The 24186-nt window shown below is 34.8% G+C and overlaps 6 protein-coding genes across 9 annotated transcripts in view; 3 read left to right on the top strand and 3 right to left on the bottom strand.

The window, feature by feature from the left end:
- The first annotated feature begins 5855 nt into the window (after nucleotides 1-5855).
- Nucleotides 5856-7785, top strand: LOC132706217 (splicing factor ESS-2 homolog). The gene is made up of 7 exons (XM_060677418.1): nucleotides 5856-6049; nucleotides 6104-6257; nucleotides 6318-6654; nucleotides 6713-6896; nucleotides 6952-7139; nucleotides 7192-7332; nucleotides 7393-7785. The coding sequence occupies exons 1-7, from the start codon at nucleotides 5906-5908 to the stop codon at nucleotides 7703-7705; spliced, it is 1461 nt and encodes a 486-aa protein (XP_060533401.1). The 5' UTR covers nucleotides 5856-5905; the 3' UTR covers nucleotides 7706-7785.
- Nucleotides 7786-8602: 817 nt separating this feature from the next.
- LOC132705939 (protein HGH1 homolog) lies at nucleotides 8603-10021 on the top strand. The gene is made up of 4 exons (XM_060676916.1): nucleotides 8603-8778; nucleotides 8835-9585; nucleotides 9642-9803; nucleotides 9860-10021. The coding sequence occupies exons 1-4, from the start codon at nucleotides 8691-8693 to the stop codon at nucleotides 9951-9953; spliced, it is 1095 nt and encodes a 364-aa protein (XP_060532899.1). The 5' UTR covers nucleotides 8603-8690; the 3' UTR covers nucleotides 9954-10021.
- Nucleotides 10022-10228: 207 nt separating this feature from the next.
- Nucleotides 10229-11552, bottom strand: LOC132705940 (cyclin-dependent kinase 1). Of its 3 annotated transcripts, none has more exons than XM_060676918.1 (4): nucleotides 11339-11552; nucleotides 11139-11284; nucleotides 10975-11091; nucleotides 10229-10922 (listed from the first exon to the last, which is right to left on the bottom strand). In XM_060676918.1, the coding sequence occupies exons 2-4, from the start codon at nucleotides 11267-11269 to the stop codon at nucleotides 10235-10237; spliced, it is 936 nt and encodes a 311-aa protein (XP_060532901.1). In that variant the 5' UTR covers nucleotides 11270-11284; nucleotides 11339-11552; the 3' UTR covers nucleotides 10229-10234. The 3 variants fall into 3 exon arrangements, with proteins under 3 accessions (XP_060532901.1, XP_060532900.1, XP_060532902.1); XM_060676917.1 differs by having other exon boundaries at nucleotides 11403-11550; XM_060676919.1 differs by having other exon boundaries at nucleotides 11438-11521.
- A 595-nt stretch (nucleotides 11553-12147) lies between these two features.
- On the bottom strand, nucleotides 12148-13947 carry LOC132706094 (protein phosphatase 1L). The gene is made up of 2 exons (XM_060677191.1): nucleotides 13771-13947; nucleotides 12148-13724 (listed from the first exon to the last, which is right to left on the bottom strand). Exon 2 carries the CDS (start codon nucleotides 13664-13666, stop codon nucleotides 12257-12259), a length of 1410 nt encoding a protein of 469 aa, XP_060533174.1. The 5' UTR covers nucleotides 13667-13724; nucleotides 13771-13947; the 3' UTR covers nucleotides 12148-12256.
- Nucleotides 13948-14350: 403 nt separating this feature from the next.
- The window catches only part of LOC132705858 (biotin--protein ligase), a 36387-nt gene continuing 26551 nt past the window's right edge, over nucleotides 14351-24186 (top strand). The window contains exon 1 of the mRNA XM_060676790.1: nucleotides 14351-14457. The gene's annotated coding sequence lies outside the window, so the exon portion shown is untranslated. The remainder of the gene's footprint in view (nucleotides 14458-24186) is intronic.
- Nucleotides 14486-19952, bottom strand: LOC132705864 (microtubule-associated proteins 1A/1B light chain 3C-like). 2 transcript variants are annotated; one of them, XM_060676801.1, is made up of 4 exons: nucleotides 19534-19952; nucleotides 16201-16256; nucleotides 16035-16141; nucleotides 14486-15096 (listed from the first exon to the last, which is right to left on the bottom strand). In XM_060676801.1, exons 1-4 carry the CDS (start codon nucleotides 19583-19585, stop codon nucleotides 14919-14921), a joined length of 393 nt encoding a protein of 130 aa, XP_060532784.1. In that variant the 5' UTR covers nucleotides 19586-19952; the 3' UTR covers nucleotides 14486-14918. The 2 variants fall into 2 exon arrangements, with proteins under 2 accessions (XP_060532784.1, XP_060532782.1); XM_060676799.1 differs by lacking the exon at nucleotides 19534-19952 and adding an exon at nucleotides 17644-17997.

Here is a 24186-nt window from a genome sequence, read left to right as displayed (position 1 = left end):
TTAAAGTTCTGCCATTCAAGGGAAGCACCAGAGGAGAAGATATCAAAATAAATAAGAACTAAAAGTTCAGATTTTCACGAAATTATATGTTTTTACATGACAATTGTTTCGACAACACCCTGCCTTTATCAAATGTAATATTTACAAACTGCCTGCTACTATTTGTACCAAAAAATGACAATAAAACCTTGTTGTAAGAATTTAGGTTCAATAAAGGAGAGGTATTTAAATCTAATTGATCGTTAACAATACATTTGAATAAATTTTAGGACAAGATCCGCATTTCAACCTGTAGACACCTGATTTTTGAGATTTTGGACATTTTGTTTTATTGTTTTTTAAAAAATTTCCTATGGTGCTGTATCCGGTATCCGGGGCAATGAGGCAGCGGACGCCTTAGCCAGGGAGGGCTCCTCGCATAGGCATATAGGGCCACAACCCCGCTTGGGGATCGCCCCGTGTGTGAGGCGGGGAGCTCTCGAAGCCTGGGCGAGAGACCGGGCTGCGGGGGGCTGGAGAGTTTCTCCGGGAATGAGGCAGGCGAGGCTTATGATGGATGGGCCCGCCCTTCCTCGGACCAGGGAGCTGCTTAGACTGACCAGAAGGGAGTGTAGAGCACTAACAGGGGCCTACACAGGACCTTGCAGGCTTAGGAGGCATCTTTGCTTGCTAGGCATTGGAGACGACCCGGAGTGTAGGTGGTGCATGGAAGGGGAGGAGACCCCGTATCATCTGCTCACCGAGTGCCCTGCCTTGACATGGGCAAGATTGGGAGTCTTCGGAACGGCCCTGATGGATCCGGACTCAGTGCACGGTATTGGGCTAAAGGAGTTGCTGACCTTCTATAGGAGGGGCGGCATTCTGGACGCCCTCTAGAGCGGCCTGGGGGCACAACGGGCCCATCTGGTGGCCTAAGTGCTTGGACGCCCGCGAGGGAGCCCCCTTTAATACCAATACCAATACCAATACCAATGGTGCTGTTAGTTCTGAAAGCTATTTTTAAATCACATTTTGACATATGTTTTGGAACTTTTTCACTGGGTCCTCCTATGTACGTAATTGTCTTAAATTGTTCGTGTTCTGTATTAGGTTTCGGATAAATAGAGATTACTATTGTCTGGATTTGTTTTTTATTTATAATTTTATCTATAACGGACGGATTGTAGCCATTGTTGAGTGCAATTTGTCTAATGATATTAAGTTCTTTATTGTAATTTTCTGTTGAGAGTGGCGTATTAAGAAGTGTATAAAAGAGTGAAATGCAGCCATTTTGTGTGTATAAGGCTGATTTGAGCTGTTATGTATGACTGTGTCCGTGTGTGAAGGTATATGATAAATGGAAAAATCTAATTTGTTTTGCGTTTTAGTGATTACATGCATTACATACATAGTGAAAAGCTGCAGGGCCTGATGAGTTACCCTCTGAAATTCTTAAATTGATAGAAGAGGAAAACATACACAGTCTAACAGATCTGTTCAACACCATATACAAAACAGGTATTATACCCAGGGAATGGTTGCTATCAGCGTTCGTCACTATCCCAAAAAAACATAATGCAAGGCAATGCACAGACTTTCGAACAATTAGCCTAATGAGTCATAAGCTAAAAATATTTCTGAAAGTGATACATCACAGGATATACAAAACATTAGAACAAGATATCAGCGAGACTCAATTCGGTTTCCGAGGTGGCTTAGGCACAAGAGAAGCAATATTTGCCTTAAACGTTCTCGCCCAACGATGTATGGATATGAATCAGGATCTTTATATATGTTTCATTGATTACAACAAAGCCTTCGATAGGGTCCGACACGAACAACTTATCCAGCTTCTGAAAGAAAAGAACTTAGACACCAGAGATATAAAAATTATTACGAATCTTTATTTTAATCAAAAAGCAGTGGTAAAAATAGAAGGGAATAACACCGAAGAAATAGAAATCCGTCGAGGCGTTAGGCAGGGGTGCGTGCTATCACCGATGTTATTTAACCTTTACTCAGAGGAAATAATGAAACGAGCATTAGACGATGAAACGAAAGGACTAAAAATTAACGGAGTGCCTATCAACAATATAAGATATGCGGATGATACGATCCTGATAGCTACCAACCTAAACGAATTACAGATTGCAGTAGACAAAGTTAATACATCGAGTGAAGAGTTCGGATTGTCACTAAACGTAAAAAAGACAACATTTATGATAATATCAACAACAGCACAAAACAATTCACAAATTCATATAAATAACCACTCCATAGAAAAAGTTGACAGTTATAAATACTTAGGTACAATTGTAAATAAAAATAACGACTGCTCTGAAGAAATCAAAACTAGAATAGGACAGGCGAGAACAACATTTGTGAAAATGAAAAGAGTGCTCTATGGCAGCGATCTCAGCTTGGATTTAAAAATCAGAACGGTGCGATGCTATGTTTTGTCGGTACTGTACTATGGTGTAGAGGCTTGGACTCTGAAGAATCTGAACATAAGGAAACTGGAGGCGTTCGAAATGTGGTTGTACCGTAGAATACTTAAGGTAAAATGGACCGATAAAGTGACCAACATGGAAATCCTGAAAAGAATAAAAAAGGAAAAAGAAATTATCATTACGGTAAAAAGCGTAAACTTCAGTACCTTGGACACGTCATGAGAGGAGAAAAGTACCAACTACTCCAACTGATATTACAAGGAAAAATTCAAGGAAAGAGAAGTGTAGGAAGAAGGCGTCACTCATGGATGAGAAACTTACGTGACTGGTTCGGGTGCACCACAAACCAACTATTTCGGTCGGCTCTGTCACGAATACGAATAGCACTGATGATTGCCAACCTTCGCAACGAAGACGGCACTTAAAAAAGAAGAAGAAAGGGATTTATTGCATCAAGAGGCGAATTTTACGAGCTACTAGAAAATAAGGATTCGCTAATTGACCTCGGATTTCTGACAGATATAACGGAAAAGTTGAATGAATTAAATTTAAAAATCGCTGACATGATTAGTGCAGCATTCAAATGCAAGTTAGTGTTGTTGAAATCCCATCTACTGAAAAAATCATCACATTTCCCTAATATAAAATATACTGTTGAGACTTTAAATTTGAATAATGAATATTTTACTGCTACATCATATTTAGAAATTGCAGATAACCTAATAGAAGAGATTTCTTCTAGATTTGAAGATTTTGCAGCGTCAGAACCCATTCTAAGATTTTTCATAAATCCATTCAATGTTACTGAAGATGATGTCCCGAAAATAATTTCAGTGTATTTCGAACATCATAATATCGAAGACCTAGAATTAGAAATAATAAAATTATAAAGTGATTTTAAAAGCGCATAGTAATGATAAAATGTTTTGGAAGTTAGTCGATGAAAATAAGTATCCTATTTTAAGGAAATGTGCGCAAAAAATTTATTCATACTGTGCAACAACGTACAATTGCGAGTCTTTGTTCTCAAATATGAAATATCTGAAATAAAAATACCGAACTATAAGTGACTCACATTTAGATAACGGGAACTCTAAATAAATCCCCAATTATAAGAAATTAGCTGAAAATACGGACACCCAAGTTTCACACTGAACCATATGTATCATTATGTATGACACCAACAAAATAAAGTTATTAAAAAATCTGTTTTTTTATGCCTATTTATTTCCAAATTTATTCCCTTAAGGACAAACAGGTTGCCGACCCTTGTGCTATACATAGAGGCACTATTAAATCTGGGCTGAAATATTCTGTAGACGAGTTCTTGTTATTGCTATTAGGCTATTGCCAAAGATGTACTTGTAATTTTAGGGATTATGTTTAATAAAATAATACTATATATAATGTATATAATAATCCTTTGAAAACTACGGCGAACATTGTCTCAACCAGTCAAGATATTGTGATCGGTTTAAAATGTAACCAATCCTATCTACTCTGATTATACATCTATGGCACAGACCACAGACGAAACAATAGATATATGGGTGTCGCGACTAATTATTGTTTCGGCGACCTGTACGAGTTATTTTTACGGACGAAAGGGGTGCAGAGAAAGAGAGGCGCTTAAAACGACCCAAAAAGAAAGCGACGCTTTTGTCAAATTCTCCGAAGTAAAAATGTAGGTAGGTACTAATTTATCGGCGATGTATTAAACGGCGGAGAAGCCGGGAAGCACATCACAAATTTTTCAACGCGCTGCGTATTAAGTCTATTTGTATTTGGAAATTTTCCCGGCTCCGCGCAGGACCGGATCGAATCCCATATTCTGTAATTTACTTATTTAGTTTTTGGAATGAATTTATTGGGTAGACGATAAATCCGGCGGCTACGAAACATTTTTTACGTTGTCGTTAATGGGCTTGTTTGCTACACTCGCTTTTGCAGCTTTTTTTTCACTTAATTCGCTACCATTTTATTATTAAAGCATGCTATAAACATGTTGAGCTTTTAGCTTTCGCCATTTTGAAGTTATTTAAGTTCAAAGATCGCAAGCATTAGAAAGCGTGAACGGATTCGTGTGGCCAGAAACGGGATTTATAAAGTAGGATTCCTCAAATTTACTAGAAATTTTAATCAAAGATTGTATAAGTGCGGAAATGAAGAAGTCAGTAATAGGTTGTACTAATAGTAGGTATTGTTTACCGAGGCTAAATAAACGAGGGTAATATATAAGAAGTTGAAGGTGCGGTCGGCTTATTTCTATTCACCGTCAGTTAATGAAGAGCCTTTTTGTAAAAAACTCTAAGCAATCGTAGTTTCCGGAATTTTTTTCATTTTTGTTATGTATATACATAATTTCCTCTATCTTATTCTTATCAGATTTATAAATAAAACATTTAATTAGTTGAACAAATATATATATTTTTTAGATTTTCCGAAATGTAGATTCTACAAGATTTCTTAAATAAATATTAACTTTTCAGGTTTCTTATATTTTTAGGAATCACATTCTATATTTGAAGTCTTAAGTAGTTTACAAATCTTTGGGTTTCTAAATATTATGTTATACGCACCCCATAAGAGTATTCCATAACGGGACAATAGTTCTATTAGTGCACTTTCGGTGTAGGAATTCTCTTCACAACAAATATTTGTGAATAAGATTTGAGATTTTGGTCAAATATAACCCTTAAATACTTTGTCTGATTTACTCCTTCATTGATTTGTGGACTGACTACCGCCGCAATTTATCCGAATCTAGTCTGACTACCGTCCTGTTCAGAGGACATCTGTTCTGCACCGTCTCCGTCTAGCCCGCGACGGAGCCCTATAAGACCGAAATTCCCGGTATAAAGTAAATTCAAACATTTCTTTGGCACCTCGTAACGGACCACTGATAGACAAACTGCCGCGACATCCGCGCATTAGCTTTTATAGATCAAGCAGCCCGTGGAAATAAAAAGAAAACAAGAATCCCGAAACTTTTGAAAACAGAAAGTCACTGTTCTTTTTGTTGGTCGTTGTTCAGTATGAATGACGTATTTCTTATTTCCACTTGACGGGAAATTGTCAACCTCAATATTAAATTAAAATAATTAAAATATTGACCACAGCAAATTTTTAATTTCTTGGTTGGATTCGTTATTTATTTATTGAATAATAGAACTAGGCCCACTTTGAAACATTATAGTTGGATGCCGATGACAAAGGACTAAGAGCCTACGATTATTACTAGTGCTAAATTTTAATTTGATAATAAAAATTAAGTATTCCACCCAAAACCATTTTTTTTAATATTACTGCCAGCGCCATCTTAGGCTTAAAAGTTCTATTGCTTTACGGAAATGCCAACACCGATGAATAGATAACTGATTTCTGGCGTACATGTTGAAAGTTGTACCAAATGACATTTCACTTAACCTAGAAACATAAATATGAAATACGTTTGATTGTACATAAACTTTAAAACTATGTGCGAAAGCGTGGAAAGCACGCCAGGAAGAAAAGCGATGGTAGTAATGGAGAACGTACACAAGGAAATATTTAAAAAGCCTGCGATCTCAGCACACAAGAGACGGAAAATAAAAGTTCTGGACGAAGACAGTTACGTAGAGGTACGTTCCTCGGCTTATTGTTGCGTTTGTGGTTTTGATGTGATGACGTTTCAGGGAATTGCGAATATTATACAACGGGACTTTTTCCCGGATCTGGAGAAGATTAAGGCTCAGAATGCTTACCTCCACGCAATGCAGCAGAACGATACTGTTAAGTTACGAGAGCTCTACATGAAATATAGCGGTCGAAAGCCACCTCAAGAGAGGTGTAAGTAATATCAGTTGATACCCTTAGTAAGGAGATTTTGCATTTTTCTATTGATTGCAGTGCCAAGTCCGGCAACTTTTGAGACGCCCGCCAATATCCACAATTCCCAACAACCTAATGGGGATGTACTCAAAGAGGATGCCCCAGCGACAGAAATATGCACATCTAAATCAAAAAACCTCAACTTGGATCAGTTTCTAAACTCACATACTTCTCAAGACAACGAAAGTTTTGGGGAAATCATAGAAGCGGCGGAAAATAAACACCGGGAAAAGTACAGCTTCTTATATGGAGAGGAAGAAAAATCTGAAGAAGACAGACATAGGTTGTTGGCATTGCCTTCTGTTGAACAACAAGCGGCGTTGCCAGATAAACCTTTTAATGTTAATACTTGGGGGTAAGTGTTGAGTGAAAATGAATCGGTTTCAAATTGTAGTAGTATATATTTATTTTAGCTACAAAAATAAAAACTACTTAATGTACAACCCAGACGGGGTAGGTCTCACCAGAGAACAAGAAATTGAGATTAAACAGAAAAGGCAGGAAATCACATACGAGAACACCAGACTCAAGGTAAACCCATTCAACGAAGTCAAAAGCAAGGAAACAATAAATGAACTGGCCAAATCCCAGGCCAAAGTAAGTGTCCTAATTATAGCCCCCCTTAAAACTGTTGACTCAATATTATGTTTAGATATTGGATGGAAAAATTGGGGTCGACGGGAAAGAACTATTAAAACCGGAAACGCCTAAAATTGGAGGTTTTAGTTTTGTGAGGACTCCGTCTCCGTCACCGAGCACACTCGGCACCCCGTTAATGACATGGGGCGAAATTGAGGGTACCCCTTTCCTGCTCGACGGCAGCGACACGCCTCTCCCCAGGTTTTACCTTTAATTTTTATTTTATACTTTGTTTAATCTTGCGTTATTACAGCAGGACAGCAGGACCTTCATTTAAAATGTCTGAACCGCCCAGGAGGGAACAAATCGCTCTAGCGTTGGCGGAAAAAGTGGGAGAACAGAATCGTGACAAGAGGAAAAAAGCCTTAGATGCACAAAGGAAGAAGTTTTCTGAGTAAGAATAGTTTTTCTTTTTAATAATATGGAGGTGTTTATACAATGTCAAAATTTGCAGCCCATCTCCAAGACCAAATACTTCCTCAATCGAACGATTAGCAACCATGTCACCGGCAGCAAGGAGATTGGCGACGTCTGGATTAAAACTGGGAGTTCGGTCAGATTTAGGACCTAACTATACACCCTCCAGACCGACGACAAGTCCAAAGACGCGGAATTTGGTTAGGACACCTACGCCTAAACGACTGAAAACTCCTAAATCTTTGGGCATTAAACAAGCCGAGTTCAATTTGCAGAGTAAGGAGGTGTCCACTGATGATTTGTTGAACATCAATCTGCCAATAAGGAAAAAAGCTTCGGATTTTTTCTAAATTCTGTACATTCATTTAATTTTCATAAGATTTAAGTTAATATCTTGTATTATAAAAAAAAAGGTTATTAAATTTACATATTATCCAATCGCATTTTTTTCAATTATTGATTTTAATGAAATTTATCAATACCACTCCCAATTAGTATCAATCGGTTTTCCCAGGCAAAATGTCAAGGTTGTAAATCAACGGAGGGTAACTTTTAGCGTCGCTGCCAACAGTACTACTATAAATCGCTAAGCAATTGTTTGTGCCATATAACTATTAGATAATATAGTGGGCCTACTATGTAAAATTTATTGCGGCGCGAGTGACTAGGATATTTTCCTAAAAATAGAAATAATAATCAGCGCATGCTCCTATATTTCTCCCACTAACCTGCACTTTGTGCTATTTTATTTCTGAACAACTGCCTCCACACACTTAACTCACTTTTGTCTGAAGATTTAATGGGATCTGTACATATTTTGAGAAACTACTAATTGACAATCTGTCAGCGGCCATATTCGTTGTTAAATGCCGAAACGTCATTGGTTAAAAACGAGATTTTAATTCCCACGCATGCTCATTTATACAAACAAACACGGTTTCCAATGGATGGGTATTTTGAACACAATAACACCAAAAAAGTGTCGGAGATAATCACCAAACACCAAAAATGAAAACAAGAATGACACAGAGTGGCTCAATTATTACCGTAGTACCGAAAGAGGCGTTACTTCACACCATTCTCCTGATCTACTTCTTCATTTCTACTCAATTGCCTTTAACTGACAAAACACTATGCATCAACACCAGTATTTTATCCAGGGCAAGCAAAAACCAATTTCTGTCATTAAGGATGGAATGAACCCATCACAATTGATTCTGTTTAACGCCGCCTTATGCTAAGAAGAATGGAACCCGTCACATAACCTCAATTTGTAATACTATTTTAAAGGTTATAATTTTTTATTTAAATAACTATACGAAGTTTGAAACAAAAATGGAACACGCTTTAAATGATCTACTAAAATTTGTGCAAATCGGCGCAAGACTCGATTTAAAGGCGTTGGCGGTTGAACATGTTTTAGGTAGTCACTGTTTCAGTGTTTTATTTGTACTTAGTTAACTTATTTTTGTATCTAAGGTCTCACCGGAACTCCAGAAGGCCTCGAAGCTATTTGCAATAATCCCGCGCTTCTCGTTTCTCTTATAAGCTTATTAGATGACACTAGCATTCCAATCGCAAAAGATGCGAGTCTTTGCTTGGTTAATATAGCGGCCCAAGAGAAAGGTGCTAACGAATTAATAAAAGTCGATTTAGAGCAATCCTGTCCGCCTTTGCAAAGACCTCCAGAGGATATAGTGAGGCAATGTCTCACCCATATATTTAATAAAGACAGTAAACTAGCAGACCAGTGTTGCATGATCCTGTCGAACCTAAGCCGGCCTTCACATCTTATTGAAGAAATTATTAACGTGATTGAGAAATCTGGTAAAAGCTTCGATGAGTTAATAGAGGTTTTTACCAGAATTGAATTTAATAAGAACGCGCGGTTTCATTATTTGGGTCCTGTTTTATCAAACTTGTCCCAAAGTCAAAGAGTCAGGCGGTATATTTTGGATAAAGAAAAGTGTGTTATACAACGACTGTTGCCGTTTACCGATTATAAAGACTCCTTGATAAGAAGAGGGGGAATAGTAGGAACATTAAAAAACTGCTGCTTCGAGAGTGAGTTTCATGATTGGCTTTTAAGTGACGATGTTGATATATTGCCGCGTTTGTTGCTTCCGTTGGCGGGACCAGAAGAATTTGATGACGCAGACACTGACAAATTGCCTTTGGATCTTCAATATCTTCCTGAAGACAAGCTGAGGGAAGATGATCCTGATATAAGGTTAGAAGCTTCACTCACTGGATTTTTCTGTCTGTATTTTTGCGTTTAACTTATAGGACCATTTTGTTGGAAGCCTTAACACAACTCTGCAGCAAAAAAGTTAACAGAGAATTGATACGCAGTAAAAATACCTACTTAATATTGAGAGAGCTGCATAAATGGGAGACTGACAAAAAAGCTTTACTAGCATGTGAAAATTTAGTTGATATTTTGATAAGGTAAAATGCCTCTGGGAATCAGAACTTAGATTTATCATATGAATTTTTAATTTTAGGACAGAAGATGAAATCATGGAAGACAATTTAAAAGAACTACAGGTCCCAAATGATCTGGCAACAAAGTTTGACAAATTTAATAGTGAACTCTAAGCCGAGTAACCTGTTATTTTTATAAATGCTAGTTTTATCAATTAAAACAACAAACATATATGAAAAGTCTGAATTTATTATATAAGAAAAATATAAAAAATCCTTAAAAGGGAATGTATGGCTTTTGAATGATTAACTAAATTACATTTATCTGGTTTAAACTAATATTCTTCAAAGACAAATGAAATTAAGAAAAACCGAAATCATACAGTCTGCCAAGTGTTACTCCTTGGTCAAGGATACACTAATAAATAAAATATTAACTATTGAACACAAAAAAATTAGTTTTCCTTTTCTTTAATTTCGGGCTTAATTTTGAGATCAACATCTTGAAAGTAAGGATGCCTCGCAATCCCTTTAGCAGATATCCTCTCTGCAGGGTTGTAGATCAACATTTTTGATAGCAAATCAAGACCAGCAGAGTCGATATTCGTTACCTGCTTCTGCAATATATATTTTGTCCAATTCGGAAATGTTGCTTTGTAGTCAGGCAGAGAAGAAACACCTTTCCAGATTTCTTCTGTTGGTGTTCTCAAAACCCTGAAAATTCTGAAAAGTTGATCAATCTCTGAATCACCTTGAAACAAAGGCTTTCTTGTGGCCATTTCAGCAAATATGCATCCAATTGACCATACATCAACAGGGCAGGAATATCGAGAAGCTCCCAACAATACTTCCGGTGCCCTGTACCACAAGGTAACCACTTCATGGGTATATATTCTAAGTGGTATGCCAAATGCTCTTCCAAGGCCAAAGTCGGCCACCTTTATGAGACCATCTGTACTAATAAGCAGATTTTGCGGCTTCAAATCTCTATGAATTACTCTTCTTTGATGACAAAACAATATAGCTTCGTTTATTTGGTATAGATAACTCTTAACTAATTTAGGATCCATGAGTTTGCCAGGCTCTAGCTTATCCAAATACTTCCTCAAATCCATAGCTAAGAATTCAAAGATCAAATATAACCTAAAATGTTAGTCGTTTCAAACAAAATGGGATGCTGAAATAAATTAAATACTTTGGCTCATCCATAATAATTTCCAACAGTGTGACAATGTTTTTATGTCTCAATTCTTTCAACAGGGACATTTCTCTCAGCGCTGTGCACGGAATTCCTTCGTCCTCGTTTTCCAACCTAACACAGTCCAGTTCGGTAAAAATATTATGTGATGCTCCACTTACCTAATTTTCTTCATTGCAACCATTTGTCCGGTTTTCTTGTTCTTTCCTTTGTAGACAACGCCATAGGTACCTTCACCTATCTTTTCGATCTTGTAGAAATCGGTAATATTATTTCCGGATTGATTGTTCATTCTTTAATCTGAAAACTGAAACGGGAATACACAAAAAGTAACCTCTTCAAAAATTCAGCTTCCACTAACAATACTGCATAAAAGACGTACAAATGTCAACATCAACATAAGTTATAAAGCAAATTCGCCTCACCAAAATAAAAGAAAATATTAGTAACGATGTCGAACCTTCCTGTTAACGAACTTTTGAATTCCGTTTGAAACAAAATGGAAGGACGGTCACGTTTGAAATGACCAATAAGAAACGTTAGCTTCGCAGGTTTCCTTTGTCATTTTTTTATATTTTTAAACATTTAAAACAAATTGAACCGAAATGCTAGTGGTAATAAATGACTGTTTTTACAAAATAAGCATATTTGTTTCCAATAAAAAAAATTGTTTTTTTCTCCAAGCTAGTTTTTTTGCCCTTGCCGACCGAAAACTATAGTATTCTGTGGTGCATAAAATATCATAGATTATAAATTGGTCTAAGTTAAAATTATTTGGCTTACGTAATTTGTAATTGATCAGCTGCGGAGTGACAGAAAAGGTTTTCCTTATTTCTAATATCAGTTTTTCGGGAACCACTTTTCGGCAATTCACAAAACTGAGGCATTTGTACCAAATAGTTGCCAATAATTTGACTTGCCTTATCAAAATCAAAATTTTCCAAAAAAAATAATATGGGTAACACCGCAATTCACTTTTTGTTTGCCTTAGCCAGGAGGTATCTTGTTTATTATATTATTTTAGTTATACTGCGTAAGTGATGTAACTTGCCATGGGTAAGTTATATCATGGTAATGCCTTCGTGGGGTAGGTGATACATATTTAAATTGTCTGCACTTGTAAGGGAACGTGGACTGTAATTTAACAAACATTGGATTTGGAAAGAGAAAAGGTGTTGAAATCACTTTATTATTGGAGACCATTGTTTTTCTCAACAAAAACAAATACATAGGCTTATAAATACAGTTAGTCACAAAAGGGGTCCCATTATGTCGTTATTTAGTTACCACTGGAAAATGATGCAATCAACTTATCCTTAAAATTAATAACAATAACAGTTATATTGTCTAAGCTACCCCTGTAAAACGATTGCAAAGTTAAACTTTTGACACCATAATCTGGCTCGTTAAGGTGTTCTCTTACAAAATGAACTGCCTCTTCGTTTGAAAAAGTATCCCACAAACCATCAGAAGCTAAAATTAAAAACTGGGGTTTGTGGTCGGTTAAATTGAATGTTAGGATGTCAGGTTCGGCTATAACCAGTTTCCTATCCTTCAACGGGTAATCACCGAGAGCTCTAGAAGTAGCCAAAATGCCTGCTACCCTCCAGACGCCATTAAATGTAACAAAACCGCCAGCCTCTTTAATACGTTTTCGTTCCCTCACTTGCTGGGGCTTGTGATCGAATGATAAAGGAATTGCGTTGCCTTTGCTGTCACACATTACACCCCTCGAATCACCCACATTTGCCACAGTAAGTTTATCCCCTTCCAATATCGCAATCAATGCAGTGGTCCCTGCGACATCCATAGTTTTCCTCGCGACTTCGATTAGGCGCGCATCAGCTGCCAACACTTCATCTGTAATCAATTTTCCATAGTCGACTGTTCCGAATTTGTCAAAGTAATTGTTAATTGGAACTTCCGCTATGCTGTTACGTGATTTTGAGGGTTTCGTTTCTCTACTGATGGGTTTGATGGTATTTAATTTACTTAAAATTTGGGTGTCTGTTATTTCCTTAATTTTTTCCTCTGTGGAAAAACTAGAGCGTCGAAAACTATTTTTCCGTTCCACCACCTGGGTGGTCGACTCTTTCGAGTCTTTCTTTTCATCAACATTGCAGAACACACCTGGTGTGTCGCCCTTACCCGCTATCAGATCTTTAATTTTAATAATCTTGTGGTAAATACTTTGGATAAGTTTTTCTTTGGCGTAATTTGCGGCAAATTCGCCGCCGTGACCGTCAAAAACCGCTACAAGTGAGACTCCCGACTCATTAATATTATCTTCAATAACAAAACGATCTTCCATCTTTGGCCTACGACCTTGTATCGCGTAGGCCGCAATCATGCCTATCTTTTTCTCCCAGGCCTGTTTTTCCGTCCCAGATAGCAACATATTTGAATTACGGATTTTCGGCGCTTGATTGTAGATTCCATGTTGAAATCTCGACAACAAGTTTCGACTCCACAGATCCAAGGCTTGAATGTAAGTAAATAAGAAAAAGATCAAAAATCCAAAGAGGATTATTTCCGGTTTTGCGAGGTAGCATTTTATTAGTCTCCATACTTGAGAAGTACCATTAAGATGGGATAGTTTTATTGGGATACTCCACACTATGCGGGACATAATTTTTAAATGAGAAACATACGTCTGGTAAATAATTCGGTCGTCTAATTCGTCTTCCATAATTGAAATAAACGTCGATTGTTAGGACTGCCATTTTTTGAAATAGATCATCCTAAAACTTTGGGCACAAGTGTTGAAATCATCAAAAAATACACGACTTTTACCTCTTGAATACGACTATTTAACATTGACAGTTTAAATACTATAATTCGGGCTCCAGCTTTCTTTATGTAAATCTATTTGTGGCCTCAAAATATCACGTACCAAAATAACCGTCTACGATACCTCTGCCAATTAGAACAATTTTGGGGTTATGATTAACGGAAAAAAATTACCATAGAACATCGTTTTCAGATAATCATTTTCATGCGATTACTTGACATTCCGTTTTATGTTAATATAATGGATATAAAAACAACCACACTAAAATTATGAAGTTTTGATCGGAACATATTTTTCACATTTTACTAGTTTTCAATCAATTCTAGATTATAAAAATATGGTAAATATAATTACTCAGCATTTTATTTACGTTAAATTTGCAATTTGCAAATGATATATATAATATATATATATATATATATATATATATATATATATATATATATATATATATATATATATATATATATATATATATATATATATATATATATATATATATATATATATATTAACCACAGCATATAAGTTATTTGCATAGTCTGCATGCGAACATGATAGAAAGTAGCTTATTACGGGCCTGTCTGTCCCGTGTGTCAAATGTCAAATACATATTTTTTAGTGGTTCTGCAGTCTGCAGCAGGTTTCTGAGTTAATTCAATTTTTGAAAAAAAATTGGCGAAAATAAGGTAAGAAATTCGTTTTTATTAAATAAACGTCATATGTTTTTAGGCATACTTTTTTTAAGCGGCCTATTTTGTTAATAATTTCTGCTTGCCAGAAGGGATTCGATTAAAACTACCTACCTAAATGTTGACCTTTCAATATTTAATTCAATGGCAGGTACTATCCTGGTCTGGTACATGGGTATCATTATTTAAAATTTTTTGAGAGGGATTTTGTCTAAAAACAAACTTTATTTTTATTAACAAAGTTGTACAGTAATAATGTAACGTAAAAAGCTACATAGTTGTCTCTTTAGAGACAGTTAAATGTAAAATATTGTTAAGTACACATTTTAGAAAGGCGCGATATATCTCACTTACAAAATCCAGTCTTGTATCTCATTACAACCAATTTTTTCTTCACTATGGACACTTGGTCATAGAACATAATGGTACGTAGCACAATCCGTCGCAACCCGCGATGTTCAGTTCCTGAGGTCACTCCCAAAAACTTCCTGAGAGGCGTACGTGATGTGCAAAAATCCGCTGGGCCCCGAAAATTCGCTGTAAGCTTCACCCACGGTCAAAGACATGCTCAGCATTGAACGTTCGTTGATTAGTAGATACATGGCTTGGTTCGGGTTAGAGATTCTTATGCGGTTCCTGCAAATGTATATTAGGATCGGATTCGGAAAACAACCAGTTCAAAGTTACCAGAAGGATAACATTGTATGCAGATAAAACTTAAAATTAAACCAATTTACTGGGATGCAATTTTTCTCGAAGTTAATGTGCTCATTTAAGAGATAAAGTTATCTTTAGTCCTATTTATGGGTTTGAATTGTCAAAAATATTTTCAACATTGAACCGTGTTTACAAATATATATATATATATATATATATATATATATATATATATATATATATATATATATATATATATATATATATATATATATATATATATATATATATATATATATATATATATATATATATATATATATATATATATATATTCTCACGTATTGATTCACGGATGGAAAAATGTGATGACACTATATTCCGGGATATCATCCGTTCGCTCGTTGAACTCCGACTGGAATCCTGCATCCGACTGGAATCCTGCAAATCTTGCATCCGACTGGAATCCTGCAGACGTTTCGCCAAAATCTCACTTGGCATCTTCAATGCTCGCGTTCCGAAAACACTTCGAACACTCAGTGAGTGTTCGAAGTGTTTTCGGAACGCGAGCATTGAAGATGCCAAGTGAGATTTTGGCGAAACGTCTGCAGGATTCCAGTCGGATGCAAGATTTGCAGGATTCCAGTCGGATGCAGGATTCCAGTCGGAGTTCAACGAGCGAACGGATGATATCCCGGAATATAGTGTCATCATATATATATATATATATATATATATATATATATATATATATATATATATATATATATATATATATATATATATATATATATATATATATATATATATATATATATATATATATATATATAACCATCTAATTAACTCAATAAATTGTTGCGTCGGGTCGCGGACACATTTTCTTTAAGCAAATTAACCACGCGATAAGCACCCACCTTATTATGGTTTGAAACTGTGACATCGTTATATCTTGGGGTACCAGGAATTTCGTCTTTTCCAATTGGGGAAGATACCTCTCCTTGTGGAATCTTTGGACTATCACCTGTAACGATTATATACCGTCTGCAAAAAGCAAAGTGGAAACAAGAGATAGTTCCTTACAGGTACTTTGTTGGGAAATCTGGTTTTTATTGCCATCACCTCCTCTTTGCGTATCTCTGGAAAACCGTTTATAGTTAATTTTAGCCGCCACCCCGTATATACGCATATTTTGCTGCTGATTAATTCAAAAGTGTTACTTAATAATTAGCGGGTCATCGAGTCTGGTTCTTAATGGCCACATTAAAATCAATTACACAGCGTTAATTTTATCCATTAACTGATTTTAGATTAGTTTTAGAAATTATCGCCGAGTTGACACTTGGTGATCTTTCCTCCAAAGTGTTCCCTTATCTTCTTTTTGCAGTAATGTATATGCAGGTTCAAATTGTCGTTAAACTCGAGTGTAAAATTTAAAAAATAATCAAAGTTACATCCAATCCCGTAAATCCATTTGCAAAAAAATTTGACGATATTCATTAAATATATTTTTATATTTAAACGTCTCAAAATTAAAACAACAAAGCAAAAAAATATATATTCACATTTGCAAAATTTTAAACGCACTGTGATAAATAGATTCTTTTAATATCTTCTTCACCCTTGAGTTTTTAAAAGCTTTTTTTCTTTCAAACGACGTTATTATATTTTGCAGGTTACTGCTCTAGTTTTTTGATACTTTGAAAATGGTAATCAGATTCCAAACCGCGCTTGTAGTTTTTAAACTACATTGTTATGTGTCAAAATGAAAGATTTTGACACAACAAATGAAAATGAAATTTTTTTTTTTTAATTTTATAAACTTTTTCATGGCATAAAATGGCGCATTTAAGTTTCATTGCAAAGCTTTGCTTTTCCAGGACCAAATGTCAAAATGTTAAACACGGGTCTGATATTTTTTTATTATTTTATACTTTATACTTTATTTACTATTATATAGTCATATAGTTGCAACACATAATTTTTTAGTTTAAGTGGTTTTATCTACAGAACCTTATAAAACTTCAACTATTTTATTTTTGTAACTATAAATCATTTTATATTCTTTTTATAACTTTAAATCACACTTTAGAATCCTAATTAAGGTGTTCAAACTGACGGTCGTTAGTGTAAAACATCCAAACAATAATTTTATTATGAGGATATCAGAAAACTTGAAATAATAAAAACATTACAAACAAATTACCGAAAATCTAAAAGACAATATTTATTTTTTTGAGTTAAATCTTCGCGAAAATAAATTGCAAATCATAAACGAAATAACGAATATAAATTACGCAAAAAGATGATATGGCATATGAGATATAGAAAATTTTGAAAATCGCCGATTTTTCAGTTCCCCCTCGTAGCTCAGAAACTACAGGTGCTATTCAAAATCTGATTATACTTTTTCAAAAAAAGTAACAGGGGCAATCTCTAATCCGACATAATTCGATATTATGTATATATTACAAGTTTCTTTCTTAAAAATTCAATAAAAAAAACCATTTTTCCACTTTTACTAACCGCAATTTCGCAGGGTCTTTTTCGTTTTGGGGACCTCCTTTTTCCCGTTGGCGATTTTCGTCTCGCAAATCTTCAATTTCCCGAACATCGTGTAGTACTCGTTATTGTTTTGGCAATAACACCCTTCCCCGCCCGAATTTCCCGCCGAACTCATTAATAAAAACGTTTACGACCTGTCGGCAAACACGACCAAATCAACGACAGACGTTCCCGCGATCTCTAATGACCGCCACTCGGTTAATCGACTGGCCACTGTTTTTGTTCTTTTGTTTTTCATGGCTAGCTTATCGATTTTAACGACCCGGCGCGTATCGACGTACGGGAATAGCGCGGGTGCGACAGAAACGACAAAAAAAGCGCGATTTGATCTTTTTTTTTTTGCAAAATAAATTGCACTACCACAATTATTTTGGAAAATACGGGAGATAGACAAAAATTTAGAAGATATCTAATACAACCCTTAAGCCGAGCCTTAAGTTACAGGTTTAAGGTCGACGAAAAACGTAAATATGTATATCATAAAGTAACTGCCGTAAAGGTTGAGGTGAAAAAACTAATGACTAAGACGCCCAAAAGAAAATGTTGGAAATTACAATGGGAGGTACATTTTTGGAAGTAAATGGCAATAACTTCAGAATGCCTCAACGCCATGTTGTCAGCTTAAGAGTCGTTGCAACGCCGCCTCGAGCGAATTGATTTCAATTGCTTGCATTACCGCTAGAGGACGTTTTATGACATCACACAATTTATTTTCTCAAAAACATTAAATACATTTGCTATGGGATAGCAAATATATGGAAGGGAAAATCTAATTCCGACTTGTCTCCTAGACAAGTCCACAAATGAAATGTGACATTTTCGTCTCCAAAATGTTGTTATAAAAAAATGCCTATACCAGAAAAATAAAAAAATATTATAAAACAAGCCAATAAACAATTTGTTTATTTCAGTGTATATTGCACAGAATATCCTCATTTCTCTTGCTTTTTGTTTTGGGATGATGGATTTTCCTTATACATCAACAACTTCTTATATGCGTGGTAAATACATTTGTCTGCCAGGCTTTAGCTGATCTTTTGTTTGAATTACAAAAAAAAAGAAATAAGTACTTGCATGCAACAATCGTTTTCCAGAATGATAAATCGCTTTAAATCTATGTAGACAAAGTCAAATTTATTATTATTATTAACTTGTGTCGAATTAAAAAATCCCTTTTGGTTAAATTCAAGTCATGTGGTATCCAAAAGAAAGTCCTAAAGTGTATCGCTGGCCAGTCTCAAAAAACGGAGATTTTCACGTAACAAAGACTGTTTCTCTATAAAAAAAAAACTAACTAAACTAAGTCGAACATGCTTTAGACTATTTTTCAATTTTAGGACCTTAATCATGAGTATTAAATGAAATTCAATTTTCAGTTTTTTCTAACCTGATTAGCATATTCCAATATTGAATATACAAAATCTCAAGGAATAATCAAAATTTATTGTTGAATATTTCCTTTTTCGGAAACTTAGGAAACAGCATTTAAAGTTGACCAGCGGTAAATTTAATTCATATCAAGCTGGCGAGTTAGACCATCTGTATCAGATGTAATTAATTAATTAATCAAACGCCAGCAGCGTTACAAGCTTGTTAATATCATACATAGATAAATTGAAAGCAAAAAGACCAAAATCATGAAGAGGAAAGGAACTAGTAACAGTTAATTTATAAACTTTCCAGCAACGTCAAGACCAATTTGAATATCAGTAATTTGTGGTGAACTCTATTAAAATTCATACAGTACAAATTACATCTCAAACAGCAAAAAAATTGGAAGCGCGCCGGTGGCGTCATTGAGTTTCCGCGTCACTAAAACGGACCGCACTGTATGCGAAAGCAGTCGCTCACCTTTGATCACGTTTTTCGCTGCTTCGATTATCTTCAGTTCCATGACGAGCATAGTGGTCTGTGGCGAGCTTGCGTGTTGTCGGGTTTCAACTGCTCGCGGCCAGTCGCGATGCGCCGGCTCGTACCTCCGATTATTTATTAATAAAAGTCGATAAAATTTGTTTATACTAAAACTTTGCAACTTGGCAAGTAAACAGTTTTACCGGACGAGATAATAAATAATCATTTGAAAAGAAATAACTGGCTAAGATAGTTTGTTTAGTTTGGTTATTAATATCGGGCGGTGGGGCGGTGACAACTTTCCTGATGGATTGACCGTAAAAAATTGTACAAAGAAAAACGTCTTCACTAGTTTCTTATTTTATGTGCACTTTTCCCCACTCTGCTGCTACTGGCGTTCGATGCCTGCTACCATTTTGATCAGTGGTAAAAATTTAATCGTTGGCCGTTCGTGTCAAGAAGTTTCAAGACTGGCTACTACCCTTGTGGAGCGTTTATAAGCTTGGTTGCCATGGCAACAGCGATTGTTGTCTTTCTCATGCTCATTTATATAGATGAAAGGATGCAATACAGTTCTTGAAAAATATCCGAAAAGGGCATTTCTAACGTTTTAAAAAGATTTAAAGGCCAGAAAATTACAATATGTATGTTTTCAAGGGTTTCATTTTAAAAAAGACTCAAAATATTAATTAATTAAGTGAAGTTAAAGACTTCAGGATGGTTTTCGATTCGGTGAGCTCTGAGTGGCTTTTAAGCAAAGTACAATTTTAGATCCCCAGAAGTGAAGCCAAATTTAGGCCCATATTTCATCTCCGTACACCTAGAACAAATGTTTTATAATACTCGCCAATTTTTATGTGTGGTTCGGTGTAAGTCGTACTACCGTTCGTTTTTGCGTAGTTGGAACGGCATACTGATCGTCCGCCCTGACTCAGCACACGTGACTTTTGGAGGCCATACAAAAGATATCGCTGACATTTATTTATTTTTTCTACTCCCGTCTGTAAAATACCTCCGATCTAGCGTGTGGGAAGCGTCACTTTACCACGTCAGTTTCGTTCTCACAAATCCGAGCCACTTCGGACATTTCCGGGATTTTACCGCACGGGTTTAGCAGCAATCGGATGTTTTCGGAGATATTTCGCACACCTTGAATTTTGACGTTTGTCAATTCTGACGGCCATATCAGTGCATGAATTCATGTTGTTTTGCGAAAAAGTATCAATACACTAACGGTCGTAGAAAAAGTATAGTATGCAACACATTCGGTAAACTTATTAAGTCACTCGTGATTCAAATGCCGTTTACCGCACTTGTTGCATACTATTTCTGTAATTGGCTGTCAACCTGTTGAACATAAATTTGCTTACTATTAATATTATTATAAAATTCATACGTATATACTTTTTTAGTTTTAATTTCCAAATAATACGCACTAATGTGATATGAGTCAAGTTATACCATTGGTTTGAAAAGTTATGAGAAAATGGTACGAACAGAAGCTGTAGATATTGTTAGGATGCAACAATTTGAAATTATCATATACAGGGTGGCTCAAAAAAAGTGCAATGTATAAAGCATACATTTTTTTTTAATGAAATTGAAATTCTTGATCTTTTTTATTAAGTAAGATCTTTCATAAAAAAGAATTATATCCAAATCTAAATATATTCGTTTATTCTGAACACCCCGTAGCATCTAATTCAAATTCCGTTTCATATATCTTATACGTCATCTTCGAATAACGCTAATGTAAAATATGATGGCGCTATCGTAATTTTGTTGTAAGTGTGAAAACTAGTACTCAAATTAAATCAAATTAAAAATTTTGGATATTACATGGAAAATGAAACCCCTTTCTAAATTTGCGTTAATTACTCGGCACGAACGTTTCCCATTTCAAAATTTTAATTAATTTTACGATATTTTCGTTACAACAACATATCTTAACACGTGGGAGAATGAAATAACGACGTTTGTATATGAATGAAGAAATCGAACTGAGTTAGCATTCCGGCAAGATATATGCTCTAGCGATATTTTTCACATTCAAAACATTTAATACCAAAGTTAATAGGTATCATATATCAAGTCTGTTTTTAATTCAGAATATTCGCGATACTGGTGTTTTAAATTACAATGGGCTATGTCGTATTAAAAATAATTACTTTTATGTCTATGTCATATAATAAGTAATATATAATAGAAACGCACTCAAGTCGCAAGAAGAAAAGGAGATTTTTGTGTTCTTTTAGGGGGAACAAATTAAATAAATTATCCGATAAATTCGTAATAAGATATGAATATAAATAGAACTTGTAAATTGGCGTATATAGTATATTATGCAACAAGGCTGATAAACGCCATTTAATGAAAGAGTGAAATTTATCCACATGTTGGCATGTTTCCACGACCGTTAGTTTTTGGCAACATTTTTGCAAAACAACACGAATACATTTGCCGAGTGACTGTCAGAAATGGCTAATGTCATTTTCCGCACGCTTAATCCAATGGATATTTTAGTTTTTATTAGTAATTTCATATTTCAGTTTCGGTTCATCTGTTTTAATGATAAAGTGTCGAGTGTTTAATATCCTATATAGTATTGTTTTGTATAAAGTTCGCATCGTATTGGAACAGTTTGTGCATAAAAAGTATTAAATAAATCAATTTACTAAACATGCCTTCACTTGTCACAATTTAGATTTTTTTAAAATTAAAATATATAAAAAAATAGGTGATTTTTGAATATATGAAAAAAAAAATTAGAAAAAGTATTTTATTTTTTAGTTTTCTACAAATGCGCTTATTTTCTAATCGGAAAAACTATTTTTTTCACATTTTCCAATCCTAATTTTTTTGGTACATCCTAAGCTAAAGAAATATTAATCAAACTATCAAATCTTTAAATTCACCTATAAAAATTCTCACAATTTATGTTAAAATATAAATTAAAAATTATAAAAAAAATATAATAAAAAATACAATTAAAAAATTTGCTAATTTGCTCTTTCAAGTGTAATAAAACTTTATTTGGTTCTAAAATGTTACTTTGATAAATCACTTTATCAAAGTATTTGGTCCAGTCCATCTAAGCAGTTTGACTCCTATTTCTTAAGAAAAATCTATTTATTTTGAAAGTCGCCACGTTTGTGGAAAACTGAAAAAGAAACAGCTTTTTGCAATAAAATTTTACGATATTTTTAAATATAACCTTTTTTTTTGCTGATAATTGTGATTAAGATAAAAGAACCACAAAGAAAAGTTTCCAGGGTACAGTGAATGGCAAAAATATAGAACAAAATCCTTTAAAAATCAGATATTGTAAAAGGAGATGTCGATACCAAGTTCCTTTTTTCCAATGGAATACCACTTTTTTAAATCTTTTGATTTTAAATATCCCCACAAGAAAAAAATCCAGTGGGGAATTGGCCGAGAAATACCGTATTTAAATATTCAGACACTTGTCGAACAATATGACGTTGAAAAAAGGGACTGTGAAAGTAGGAATTAAGTCATTTGGAAGAAATTATAAATATGGGGCTCCAGCACAATTTTAATCAGTACCATTTTTTTGTTATTCAAAACCCAGCCTAAACATTTTGTTTGTAGATGGTATTATGCTACATGAGTTATGCGTGAAATTTGACGCAGAATTTGAAAAATGCTGTTCTATTTCAAAAAGGAACTTGATATCGACATATACTTTTTGACCCACCCCGTATATTTTCTATTTTCTGCAAATTCCATACCTGATTCTTAAACAAATTTGTTCCATATTTTAACCGTGATCATAACTTTTTGTATTTAATGGTTGTGGAAAACAAGTCAAATAAAAAAAATGTTCCAAAAATAGTAAGCTATTTGCAAGATATATTTTGATACATACAAAATCCCCTAAACATTCTGCACATTTCTTTTATAATATGTCCTATACCCAAATCCAATATTTTTTGAGATAGATACATAAAAGCAACATTCCAAAATAAAATAATATTCTATAATTTATATCTTAGGTGCAAGTCGGTCGTCAGCAAAACTAACTAACGTGCTAGTCACCAGTTACAGATTCAGCAAAACTTACATTCTTTTTAATATAAAATGCCTTATTCTGAAAGAGAAAAACAATTAATTTTGGAAACGCTTTTTAAAGCAAATACGAGAGCTAAGTTGGCTCAATCTATAAAAAATTTCAACAAACATACAGCCTAGCCAAATACTATTGGATTTGGATAACTATATTTTGCAAATAATTTATCTACTATTTTTTTTTTAATAAAAAAGTTAAAGGGGAGGGGCCACCGTAAGTGATCACCCGTTACAATTTATTTTGTTATTATTTTATTCCAAAGACTTAACACTAAATTTTTTAATTATTATTCTTATCAAATTTTTAAAATCAATTGTTTTTCGTTCCCCTGGATACGGGAATAATCGTATGAAAGTTTTCCATCGGAGGAGGCCGCGTAAACAGCTTGTCTCGTTGTCGGTGGTGCTTTTTTAACAATTCCAAATAGGTCAATACTACATAATTCTTCTCGGCGATAAGAACCGATCAATATGTTAAAGGACAATATATCACTGTTTGCTGGTGATAATTTCAACAAAACAGCCCGTAATCTTAAGATAAACACCGTCGGATCCGGGCGGGGG

This window comes from Cylas formicarius, unplaced genomic scaffold, assembly GCF_029955315.1.
Source record: "Cylas formicarius isolate icCylForm1 unplaced genomic scaffold, icCylForm1.1 PGA_scaffold_8__14_contigs__length_24414737, whole genome shotgun sequence".
Lineage (NCBI taxonomy): Eukaryota > Metazoa > Arthropoda > Insecta > Coleoptera > Brentidae > Cylas > Cylas formicarius.
This window is presented reverse-complemented; position numbering and strand designations above follow the sequence as displayed.

What these genes read in the sequence shown, in the direction of transcription:
- LOC132705940 (XM_060676918.1), bottom strand. Translation starts at nt 11,269, where the DNA reads ATGAACAATCAATCCGGAAATAATATTACCGATTTCTACAAGATCGAA. An exon ending in GTTGCAATGAAGAAAATTAG is followed by an intron (nt 11,092 to 11,138) that starts GTAAGTGGAGCA and finishes GGACTGTGTTAG; the next exon opens with GTTGGAAAACGAGGACGAAG. An exon ending in ATTATTATGGATGAGCCAAA is followed by an intron (nt 10,923 to 10,974) that starts GTATTTAATTTA and finishes CTAACATTTTAG; the next exon opens with GTTATATTTGATCTTTGAAT.
- LOC132706094 (XM_060677191.1), bottom strand. Translation starts at nt 13,666, where the DNA reads ATGGAAGACGAATTAGACGACCGAATTATTTACCAGACGTATGTTTCT.
- LOC132705864 (XM_060676799.1), bottom strand. Translation starts at nt 17,797, where the DNA reads ATGAGTTCGGCGGGAAATTCGGGCGGGGAAGGGTGTTATTGCCAAAAC. An exon ending in AAAGACCCTGCGAAATTGCG is followed by an intron (nt 16,257 to 17,643) that starts GTTAGTAAAAGT and finishes ACGGTTTTCCAG; the next exon opens with AGATACGCAAAGAGGAGGTG. An exon ending in CAGTTTCAAACCATAATAAG is followed by an intron (nt 15,097 to 16,034) that starts GTGGGTGCTTAT and finishes ATACATTTGCAG; the next exon opens with GAACCGCATAAGAATCTCTA.
- LOC132706217 (XM_060677418.1), top strand. Translation starts at nt 5,906, where the DNA reads ATGTGCGAAAGCGTGGAAAGCACGCCAGGAAGAAAAGCGATGGTAGTA. An exon ending in AAAGCCACCTCAAGAGAGGT is followed by an intron (nt 6,258 to 6,317) that starts GTAAGTAATATC and finishes TATTGATTGCAG; the next exon opens with TGCCAAGTCCGGCAACTTTT. An exon ending in CAAAGGAAGAAGTTTTCTGA is followed by an intron (nt 7,333 to 7,392) that starts GTAAGAATAGTT and finishes CAAAATTTGCAG; the next exon opens with CCCATCTCCAAGACCAAATA.
- LOC132705939 (XM_060676916.1), top strand. Translation starts at nt 8,691, where the DNA reads ATGGAACACGCTTTAAATGATCTACTAAAATTTGTGCAAATCGGCGCA. An exon ending in GGCGGTTGAACATGTTTTAG is followed by an intron (nt 8,779 to 8,834) that starts GTAGTCACTGTT and finishes TTTGTATCTAAG; the next exon opens with GTCTCACCGGAACTCCAGAA. An exon ending in GAAGATGATCCTGATATAAG is followed by an intron (nt 9,586 to 9,641) that starts GTTAGAAGCTTC and finishes TTTAACTTATAG; the next exon opens with GACCATTTTGTTGGAAGCCT.